At 37.1% G+C, this 11078-nt stretch overlaps 2 protein-coding genes across 3 annotated transcripts in view; one reads left to right on the plus strand and one right to left on the minus strand.

Moving 5' to 3' along the window:
- Positions 1–14: 14 nt before the first annotated feature.
- Positions 15–4504, plus strand: LOC113209483 (nucleolar and coiled-body phosphoprotein 1). Of its 2 annotated transcripts, none has more exons than XM_026427021.2 (10): positions 15–420; positions 584–715; positions 794–948; positions 1051–1230; positions 1318–1390; positions 1470–1774; positions 1873–1968; positions 2069–2341; positions 2462–2625; positions 2730–4504. In XM_026427021.2, exons 1-10 carry the CDS (start codon positions 320–322, stop codon positions 3561–3563), a joined length of 2313 nt encoding a protein of 770 aa, XP_026282806.1. In that variant the 5' UTR covers positions 15–319; the 3' UTR covers positions 3564–4504. The 2 variants fall into 2 exon arrangements, with proteins under 2 accessions (XP_026282806.1, XP_026282807.1); XM_026427022.2 differs by having other exon boundaries at positions 16–420; positions 2480–2625.
- Positions 4340–11078, minus strand: part of LOC113209947 (uncharacterized) — a 72174-nt gene continuing 65435 nt past the window's right edge. The window contains exons 14-33 of the mRNA XM_052269421.1: positions 10873–10963; positions 10595–10764; positions 10283–10521; positions 10124–10178; positions 9550–10040; positions 9310–9469; positions 9001–9237; positions 8774–8919; positions 8575–8686; positions 7779–7941; positions 7521–7684; positions 7269–7412; positions 7065–7184; positions 6936–6981; positions 6012–6850; positions 5343–5471; positions 5173–5260; positions 4953–5079; positions 4695–4848; positions 4340–4617 (exon numbers count right to left, since the gene is read on the minus strand). Coding sequence (XP_052125381.1) covers positions 4519–4617; positions 4695–4848; positions 4953–5079; positions 5173–5260; positions 5343–5471; positions 6012–6850; positions 6936–6981; positions 7065–7184; positions 7269–7412; positions 7521–7684; positions 7779–7941; positions 8575–8686; positions 8774–8919; positions 9001–9237; positions 9310–9469; positions 9550–10040; positions 10124–10178; positions 10283–10521; positions 10595–10764; positions 10873–10963 — 3774 coding nt within the window. The 3' untranslated portion in view covers positions 4340–4518. The remainder of the gene's footprint in view (positions 4618–4694; positions 4849–4952; positions 5080–5172; positions 5261–5342; positions 5472–6011; positions 6851–6935; positions 6982–7064; positions 7185–7268; positions 7413–7520; positions 7685–7778; positions 7942–8574; positions 8687–8773; positions 8920–9000; positions 9238–9309; positions 9470–9549; positions 10041–10123; positions 10179–10282; positions 10522–10594; positions 10765–10872; positions 10964–11078) is intronic.

Consider the following 11078-nt stretch of genomic DNA (forward strand, 5'->3'; position numbering starts at 1 on the left):
GGGGGAGCCGTGCCGTGTGTGACCGCCGTTATGTGGTAGTGGTAGTAGTTGTTTTCGTTTACATTCAAGAAGATCAGGCGAGTTATTTGGGCAGGTGGATTTGAGTAATACCATGATAAATACGCCTTTTTGAATGACGAATAAATGTAAATTGACGTGGTCGTTGAAGTGTTCGACCTAACAATCGACCGGCATGGGTATAACGAAACTATGTTATAGTGTTATGATGACGCGCACAGACTGTGTTGGGTTATGGGTGTAGCTAGGCCCTTGGGTGCCGCTATGCCCTATCGCTATCTAGCGTCGACTCTTCACTGCGATGGAAGGATTAATGCTGTGGCTGGTGTCCATCGCAGTGGCTGTGTGCCTGATGTGTGCTTTATGGGCATGCCTTTGGGGTTGTCGGAAAACGGAACCCAAGTAGGTACCACCGTGTCATGTTTGAAACTTTTCTTATTATTTCAGCCAAACGGTTGTGTGATGATCCTATCATTGCTTTAGTTATCAAATTGTCACAATCTAGTTAAATTTGGTAGAGGTTTATAATTAATGCCTGTTTCTCTCTTTTGCAATGCTGTGCCAGAAATGAACTCTTAGGGCTTGCTGGTATGGTGAAGCTTACCAATCCTGATGAAGCTTACAGTCAGAATGGTCAATGGGCAGCAACAAATTCGAATTCTACTCCTGCTGCATCAGATAGCCAGTCGAACAAACGGTGCTGCCTCTAACTTTTGCAGTTGCTTAAAATTATTTCAGCTGTCCAATGTTAATTAATTTTCCTATTCTTTCACAGATGTTCTACGTCAGCCAACCGCAGTCTCCCAGACCTCCCTGTGGATGTAATACATCGTCGACATCCAGATGGAAGTGTTATCTGGGAGAATCAGGAGACTGGAGGAGATACCGGCTCAGAACTCTATGCCACTGTTGAGGAAAATTCAAGACCAGGTATTACATCTGCAGACTCTTTTTTGACATTAGTGTGAATTTTGAATACCTTTTAGTTTTTTAAACACCATGTAATTTTGCAATCCCTTACATCATTTGCAGGTGCACAAATTCGTGTGAAAAAGATTGTACCTCGAGAATTGTCATCAGAAAGTAAGGAAGAAAGCGAAAGCACTCGGGAAGGTGCATCCCCAAATTGCCAACCAAATGTGATAGATGATGATGGATTTCCTACTTATGCAAGATTGCGTAAAGAACATCCTTATGACAAACTGAAAAAATGTAATTGTTAACAATACACCATTAATTTATTGCTTATTTTATACCTAACATTGTACTACAATTTTGGCCCCCTTTTAAAATGTCCAGGTGAGCATCCATATGCCCAGGTACGTCCACCAAGTTCTAGAGAGCCAGATGCAGAGCAGACAGTAACAGAGAGGTAGATATCTATCACCCAAATTATGCTGCCCGTCAATAAATTATTCTTCTTTTACCTAAAATTGACCATTATGTTGTAGGACTGATGGGTCTGATCCAGTCCCACCACCAAGAGCAAGAAAGTCTTTGTCACATGGGTCACTTACTCCACCTCAAGCTGCTGTGTCTTCTGGGGTGAATGGTTCAGATGCTGAATCCCCACGTTCACTTCATTCGGGGCAAATGCAGTGTTCTCCTCAGGGGTCAACGTCTGACATAGGTGCTGCTGTGGCTATTTCTGGTCGAATCTCTGCAAGTCAAGATTTGCCCTACATGACCCCTCCTATAACGTCAACTCAAACTCAAACTGTTCAGCACTTTAGTGGAGATTCCCAAGATTCAAGCAGTAAGACAATTTTAACTAGATTATTTGTTCTTTAAGTTATTGTAATTGCTACATTCTCAGATGAGCCTGTGTTGATTATCTTTTTATAATAATTATAGAAGGCTACACAAGTATCAGCGTACGGGAGCCCTTAGCAAATATTCGTAGACAAAGACCTCATGATTCACATTATGCAACAGTTTCAGATGATAGTGGTGAGTTGATTGTTTAAATTTACCAGGACTGTCAGATCTTGGTAATATACCAATTTTCACTAATTTGAGGATATTTTTATTTTTTTTGCCCATATAATAGATGAGATGTATGCAGCGATTGAAGATCCAAGTCAAGTTTACACCAGTGGAAGTGAGACATATGCCCAGATTCAACCACTGGCTCTTGCATCTCTGCCTATCATTCCCGTTCAGTCTCATACCCCAGAAGTTGTTGAGTGTGAGATAGTTACAAGTACTGCAACGCAGACGGTTCAAAGTGGACTGACAACTGCATCCCAACAAGGTTTTATAGCACCCCAGCCACCAAGTGTTGATAGCTTAAAACATGTGGCTCAGGCTCATTCACGGCAAGGTAGGTGTAAATATCTAAATCATTACCAATATGTATAGCAAGTACTGTCTACATTCTCCAAATTTGCTGTACCTTTGAAAGCTTGTTTGCAAGTTGTTTACCAGTCTAAATTTCATTTAGCCCCTGATATTTCTGCAGCCTCATCATCTAGTGCTACTAGTTCTGTAGCTAATTTGGGTTCTCCTAAACCTGAGAAAAGACCAGCAAACTCACCACTTCCCCCACCTCCTGCAAATTTAGCAAGTCCTGAAGGTGGTTGTAGTCTGGAGGATATGTATGCTAAGGTAATCAGTAGTTGCCTTTATTTAAAGCTTACCTACATTTATTTATTACAAATTTTAAACCCAATTCATAGTGCCTTTCACATAATTAAATTATTTTATCACAGGTTGTTAAAAAGAAGAGAGGCAGCTCTGAAGAAACGGACTCTAGGTCTCAGGAGACTGACAGTCCTAGGAGTCAACCTTCCTCCCCACAGCGACGCTTCTCCACTCCCCTTCCTTCTGATGTACCGAGCAATGATCCTGGCTATGAAACTGTAAGTGCTACTGAAGCAGTAGTTCAAGAAAATTTGCAACAGGTTCATCCAGGTTACGAAACTGTTAGAAAAGGTGCATCTTCAGACTTGGATCCAAACTACGAAGAGCTGCAAGTTGAAGGAATGGAGCCTGGTTATGCTCACATTCGGTCACATGGTAAATCTAAGGAACCAAAATATGCAAGACTTTCACAGGATCAATCCTCAAGAAAACAGGAATCAGCCATAGAACCGGACTATGCCAGTATATCAAGAGGCATTAAGGTTTCTAGTGAACATAAATCCAAGAAAAGGGAAGACGCAGATGACCCAGGCTATGAACAGGTTCGTCTTCAGAAGGAAATTTTGTCTGGTGAAGACAGTGACCATGAAAACCCAGGATATGAACGAGTCCATGCACGGAATGCCGAATTAAAAAAAGCTGCTGCTCTTGATAATGACCCTGGCTATGAACAGGTTAGGCTAGCCGGTGACAGTCGTAATCATGTGATACCTGATGAGGACTATGAAGGTGTCACGTTGAGTCAGGTGGATCCTAACTATGAAACAGTTCACAATGAGGAGCCCAACTATGAAAGTGTTCAATATTGCAATAACTCCACCACAAGAGGAGATAGCTCTGGAAATAAATTTGCAAACAGAGACGAGGCATTAAATCCCTTACTCGGGAGTAATGAGAGCTAAACTTGTGCTTAGATATTATTTAGAAGTTTGTATGGAATATTGCATAGCATTTAAGATGTTCTGTGCATTTGACAAAGCAGCAGCAGCTTTCCTTGAAATTTGCCTCAAGTACTAAAGAAATTATCCTGTGATTAATAATTTTACTGAGAATAATTCCATGTTCAGTATTAATTCCAGTACTACTTAAGTATCTTTTACATATGGAAAAGTTTATGCTGAATTATGTATGTCCTTAAAAGCTCCAAGTTTTACTGTATAGCAGAAGCCATGAGTTAATTGTTACCGTACCATTATTTACCAATTTGCATATAACTTATGGATGAGATTGACTATCTTGCAGCAATCAATCCAATTCTCTTTGTGAGGAAATCTTTGCAACGATTATGCATCCTTGGAATTCCAACGATTTTCATTAGTAATTCATTGTTGTACATGTTCTATTAAGAGTAGTAAGACTTGAGAGAGTGTGAGAGACTAAAGTTTTTCTAACTTTTAAAATGTTATAGATTGTAAATGCTAAATGAGCTAAGCTAAAATTCAATATTTGACAGGCAGGAAGGGGACTTAGGTTGTAGTTCTGAGAGGATTGTGCAATTCTAGGAATCGTTGAGATTGACTGAGCACTCTCTGCATGTAGATGACTTTTCACTTCATTCCTTAGTTCTCCCTCTGCAAGCACACAATTATGTTGGAAACTTTTTCAGGTGGTGTAAGAAAACTTAGGTCAACAAGTTACTAGTCATCTACTTGAAGAGGGCATTTTAAGATACAACATATCTTTTAACATATTTTTATTTCTGTTGATAATATTAATATTGATTACATATTTTACAGTACAAAATTAAGATTTATTATGTAATGTTTGTAGATATTAATATTCCTTGCCAGTACGGCAATCTAATTTATAAAATAAAATATAAAGCACAAGCTACAAAAAATAATTACATTGCAACTTTCAACTTTTCGCAATTAAACCTTCATCTATTAGTTCCTGATAAATCAATTGACCTTTGTCTTCATTACAGAACAGGTCAATAGTAAGTGGAGTTTTCTTCTGAAATTTTTACACAACATTGTTAACACATTGACAAATGTATTAAAGGTATCAGGAATGATAAGGCAACTACTCACCACAACAGCAGCTTTTACATTCTTGTTAATCAATAATGCCAGCATTTTCTGAGCAATCATTTGTACATCCTTATCAGGTACCAAATCACAATTTAATTTACACTCGACTCCTAAAATTGGTGGCTGAAGCCACTTGTTAGGGATGGCTCTAACACTAGAAGAGAAATTATGAAATAATGAATGTCATTAAAACACACACACACACACTAAAGAAAAGGAAAGAATTTAATTGAGTAATCAAATTTCTGTTTAACTTACTGAAAAGCTGGCACACACTCTTCTTCACCAGAATCAACCTTCTCAATTGTGATGGTTGTTTTATTGATCTCCTTGACTCTACCGCGGTACCACAATCCATCACATGACAACACACAGCAAGGAAAACCTGGGAGAGAAAAAACAACAATAAACACTGCTAACATTATAAAACATGTACAAATTCCAATTCAACAATGCATCTTGCTCCTCAGTTCCTTACCCGGTGTAATTTTTGGCATATGTGGTTGCAAAGCAGCCTTTGCCTGCATTTCTATAAACATGCGTTCATAGTCCTTTACAAAATTCCACTGAAATCATAAAAAAATCTAAAAAATCTCCAATAAAATTTGATAACCAAGAATATGTTTGGTATAAAAATAACCTGCATACCTGCTCTGATTCTTCTGGAACATTTTTAATAAGAACAACTATTTCTGTTGGACCAAGTACAGAGAGTACAGTGACATCCCATCTATTACTTTTTGGCAGCACTGATGATGTGTAAGAATTTACAATTACCTGGAAGTAGTCAAGACAATAACAAGGAATAAGTTTTGCTCTAGGCAGGCAAGGTAAAGTTCAACTTACAAGGGAACCTTTTCAGGTGTAAATCTCCGATTTCGTTGGTACTCGGAAAATTTAAAGGTTATTATAATAGAAGTCGGGTGGCACTTGAAACTTTTCCTAAACTTAACATTTATTAGGGGTTTACTTAAGCCGGACACTGTTTTTTGCTCCAAATATCCCTCTACCGCTTTAACGGTTCAAAATAGAGCAAAACGGACAAAATTTTGACCCAGAGCGCACTTCTTTGACGAGTTACCCCATAGAACACTGCTTTACATTTTTCAAAAAATATTTTTTTCTAACACCTTTCTCCTACCTTATATAGGGGAAAACTAAATGTCAGGTTTAGGAAAAATTTCAAGTGCCATCCGATTTCTACATAAATGACCTTCCAATTTTCTAAGTTTCAACGAAATCGGAGATTTACACCTGAAAAGGTTCCCTTGTTAGCTTCAAATTTCACTGCAGCAATTATAACATTTTTGTGCTTACTTCATTCTCATTTGGCTGGAGTAAGAAGTTAACGTTTGAGTTAACACAACCATTTGAAACATGAGAAACTGCACTAGCCTCGGAAGCAGGTTTAATTGATTGAGAATGTGCAGTTGAAGTCTTCACCAGATTCTCTCTTTTAAATTCACTAAGAGGATTGAAACCATAACAAGATGGAGTGTCTGTTAAGAATTGTGGTGTTGCACTAGGTTCTGCTACAGACACATTTTCACTGATCAACAACTTCTTTCCTCTTCCAATTGAAGTCTTATGTATCATATTTTCACTTTGAATTTCTTTGAGTGGAGCTAAGCTATCAGAAGATGGTGTATATGGAGAAAATTGTAGAATTGAACCTGGATCTGATTGAGTTTGATACAACACACTGTCTAACAAATTCTTCCTTCTACCAATTGAAGTTTTGTTCAGAGTTTCAATTTGAACTTCACCATCAGAAGATGGTGTAAATGGAGGAAATTGTAGAGAAGAACTTAAATCTGCTTGAGTTTGCCCCCCACTGTTTGACAACTTTTTTCCTCTCCCAATAGTAGTCTTAATCAGGTTTCCATTTTGAACTTCACTCAATGGAATTGAACCATCAGAAGATGGGGTGTAAGGAGAGTATTGTAGCGATAAACTTGGTTCTGCATCACTTTGGCAATCACTTCTTGACAATTTCCCCCCTCTACCAATTGAAGGGGCCTTACTGACGCAGCACCTGTCATCCTCAATAACAGCGGGTTCCTCCAGCACCAGGACATCTGGGTCATCATCCTCCTCAGAAAGTGCTTCTGGAGCAATAATGTAGTTAACTGGCGTGAATGTTGCAAATTTCTTCTCTTCATTTTGTAAACCGGAAAGAAATTCACATAACAGTTAAAACAGCAAAATAAGACAAATAAAAGTATAAGTGTTAAAACTCACCTGATAATATTTCTGTTATACTTTGCTCATGAACAAAAATATCCACCTGAAACACACAAAGCAAAAATCATGTTCAAATTGCACAGTCACATATAAGAAGTATGCTTATTGGAGCTTTGAATTATTCACCTCATAGACATTATCATCGGAGGTGGGTTTCCTGAGCACCTTGACTGTGCATTCATTATCAACAAGAGTCCCATGAATAAAATCAAGAGTAGATATAGGCCATTTCCCGTCTTCGGAAGTCTGAAGTAAAAAAGTAAAATAACTTACAATGATAAAACAAACGCCTAAAAAAGACAATGTTATCAAAGGAAGAGCCTAACCCACCGGTGTAACACCAGATATTCGGCATTTTCGAGCAATAGAAGGCAATGCTTTGCAGATGATGTTCTTTCGAAGTTCCAATGAACGGCATACTTCAACATTACCATAATCAGCAAATTGGACCTCAATGCGGTTGTCAGGATTAACCTAAAAGGTAAAAATTAAGAAAAAGCCAAGATAAAATTAACATAAAAACTAACATTTCTGCACAATTTTTAAAGGTGAGGTAAATAGGTACTGTCATTTTTAATCTACCTTCATTACTTTTCCTCTGTACCACTTTTTGTCTAGATGGTACTGCACAACACAAAGATTGTTTGGCAACCAAAAGCTGTCCTCAGGGCCAGGCTTGGAACCTCTGTATTTTTTGTGAAGGCGCCTAGTTATTTTGCGCAGATTACGCACACTTCCATTTGAAGCTGCAATCAGAAATTTGTACGCATGAATTTTAAAGATTCTTATTAGAAGTATGAAAAAATAATTTAAAAAATTGGATGACTTTAAAAATCTTACAGTCTGACACTTCATGTAGGTAAACATTACAGTCAAAATCAACATAAGTCGGAAGTGCTAGAAAAGAATTCTCCGGAAGTGGTAAGGGAGGTAGCCAATTTCCCAATAGAGTCAGCGTTTCATCTACCTCATCCCAGTCCTCTGCACTACTACCAGAGGAGTCCTATTAATAAACAAGAGAGCAAGAACCAACTTCATTACATTTCCTACAACATGTAAAAGTTACTGACTAACCAGATGGGTTTTCTCACTTCTTTAAATATGATTGATGTTCAATTTTAAACACCAATGGTGTTTATATAAATAAATTCAAACAGGAAAGTTATCTCTTTTAAAAAGATAGACATGGATAGATAGAAAACTTATTATAGAGGTAAAGTGGGTTTTCTGTAAAATATGCTGTGCTTTTCATTGATTTATGACATCAGAATTACAGAATACTTAGTCATCCTGCTGTTTCTACTTATTTGTGTGAGAATGAAAAAAAAATCCTTTGTAATGCTTGGTTATTGAGGATAATTAGGAATTGTTTGGATACCTGGCTCCCTCTATCATACTCAAGTAAAAGAAACACAAAATCATAGTGGCTTTAAAGATGTATTCACAATATACAGTTTATGAAACACACAAAACGCACTAAGATATAACAATGAAACAAAATAACTTATATCAAGGAACATGCATGACAATGAGGATGTAGAAATAATGGGCAACAATTATCTTAGTACAAATCCAATGTTAAAAAGAAAAAGAAAAATTTTTCATGAGTCTACTTTTTATTATTGAGTGGGCGTACCTGAGATGTTTTTTCAAGCCATTCCATCATTGTCAGATCGGGATCATCTGGAGGATTAAGGATTTCCAAGTCACTACTAGTTAGCTGGGTATCCTCTTCACTCAACAATTTCCTGGAAAAAATGAAACAGTTTTGATTTAAATATATACTACTGCCTTAGACTAAGTGTTTACACCCAAGTGACATTAATGCACTTTACCAGTCTATAGGAAGGGCACATCCCTTCTCTATCAATTTCTTGTTGATGGTAAACCAGGTGATCTTGCTTGCCTGTAAGGCAGTCCCAACTAATTCACGAACCCACACTTCTATGGGCAAAGACCTTTCTTCTTTGTTAATTTGACCCTGAAGAAAAAAGAAATTGAAAATGAAAAAAAAAGTCATGTATACAAGATATAGGATACAACACACTTCATATCATCATACCTGTTTAGAAATATAAAGGTTCCTCTTGTGCTCATTCAATAAGTCAACCAATGTCGTACAGGCAAAAGCAGTCCAATTCGGTTCTGATTCGCCGTCAGTTGGGTGAGATCCAGCTGCTCTCAAATTAGCCAAGTGACATTTAATAGAGCCATCCGGTACTGTAGCAAATTTTGGATACAACTTTCTCATAGATTTTATATTAGCCACCTCCGTTCTACCAGTGTCCTTCAGCATCACCTAGCAAAGCAAAGAGAATGTAAGAAAACAGAGAGGTCATTTAGGCACAGAGACCATAATGATTTAGAATACCTTGAATTGTGAACCAGAAAGAACCTCTAAGATTAATCCTCTGTGCCATTGAAGATCATGCGGGCTCTTTACAGCACACCTATCTCTTTCTTTTGGTATCCAACAGTCACCTTCAGGAAGAGGCTCACAATCATAATACAACTGCATTTCAGCAGACATCCTGCAAATATATTAGGACATACAAAATAAAACAGTAGGAAGATGGAAAACTGTCGCCTCTCTTAAAAATATTTCACAAACCTTTCAATTTTTTCAGCAATACTTTTGAGTCTGACAAAAACACACCCAGGTGATTCAGCTGACAAGAGGTCAACAGGTATACGATAGGAACCATCTGAGTTATTAGAAACTTTCAGACGTGTCTGAACAGATTTTCCAGGCTTTTCATCTTCCTTATTATGACATCCTGAATTTATTCCAACCTCAGGAGTTATTTCCTGAATATCTGAGTTTCTCTCAGAATTATGGTCAACATTAACCAAAGTGGAAGATCTCTCAATAGGAACAAATTGACTCTCATCAGAATCTGAGCTCTCTCTTATAGAGGTCGTAACACCAGCTTCTGATGTCTTTTGATTAGAACTCATGGGTGTTTTCCCATTTTGGCAGATACCCACAAGACTATTAATATCAACAATGACAAGAGGGTTGCTCTGCTTATCCAAGTTACAATTTTCTTGGGCTGTGTCTTTTAAATTTATACACTGACTTAAGTCTTCATTTTCCTTTATCTGATCATGAAAATAAAAATTAGATGTTTTAAATAAATATTACACTTGTTAGTTTGACATTAAAAAATCAAACACCTACTAACCCCTAAAATTAGCTCGGCTTTCTTCATATTTGTGTCATCCATTGAAACAGAAGACCTAGAGAGAATACATAATATTTTAAGTAAAAAAAAAGTTGTATCATAAACCTGACTGACTATCCCTGCAAAATCTAGATAAAAGAATAAAGGAATGAATAATACCTTGTTCCAGTACTTCTTGCCAAACCTTGCTCTACCAACAAGGCATTTACATTGATAGATACTTGGGTGAAAATTGCAAATAGAACTACTTCATGCAAAGACCCTCTTGAACTAGACCCTTTTACACCAGTAACTACAATTGAAGAGCTCTCTGCATACTGATTCAGAAAAATTCTTGCTTCTTCACTCCAATTCTTCCCTTTGGGTGGAGCGATATCAGTTAATGAACAATGCACGGACTGTGGGAATATAAATGTGAGATTAATTCATGTGATGGTTAAAAAAAAAACATGCACTAGGCAAAGAACATACCAATTCCGGAAGTTTCAGTAGATCATCTGGAATGCTTCTCACATCATTCCGTGTCAGGACGCTTTTGTTTCCAAAATCAACATAGCGTATCAAGAGAGATTTAGATCTTTGGATCTCTTCAATGACTCCTCTATACCATGTTCCCTCAAATTTTGCCAAGCAAGGCATACCTGTCGGTCAAAATAATTTATAATTTTTTTAACAGTTCAGGATAGCTCATAGAATAATTAGCTGCAAAAATTAAACTTTTCTTCAAAATTGGTAAAAATTTATCTTACCAACACAGAATTTGTCAAAATTAGTCTTTGACTTGCTTTTATTGCAGTGATGATTTATCTTTTGGCTTAGAGCATCAAGATGTTTCATGTCCTACATATAAAAATGATAATAATAAATTCAAACAGGAAAGTTATCTCTTTTAAAAAGATAGACATGGATAGATAGAAAACTTATTATAGAGGTAAAGTGGGTTTTCTGTAAAATA

The sequence above is a fragment of the Frankliniella occidentalis genome, unplaced genomic scaffold, assembly GCF_000697945.3.
Source record: "Frankliniella occidentalis isolate FOCC.00 unplaced genomic scaffold, Focc_3.1 Scaffold92, whole genome shotgun sequence".
Classification (NCBI taxonomy): Eukaryota; Metazoa; Arthropoda; class Insecta; order Thysanoptera; family Thripidae; genus Frankliniella; species Frankliniella occidentalis.

What these genes read in the sequence shown, in the direction of transcription:
- LOC113209483 (XM_026427021.2), top strand. Translation starts at nt 320, where the DNA reads ATGGAAGGATTAATGCTGTGGCTGGTGTCCATCGCAGTGGCTGTGTGC. An exon ending in TGAGGAAAATTCAAGACCAG is followed by an intron (nt 949 to 1,050) that starts GTATTACATCTG and finishes CATCATTTGCAG; the next exon opens with GTGCACAAATTCGTGTGAAA. An exon ending in AACAGTTTCAGATGATAGTG is followed by an intron (nt 1,969 to 2,068) that starts GTGAGTTGATTG and finishes CCCATATAATAG; the next exon opens with ATGAGATGTATGCAGCGATT.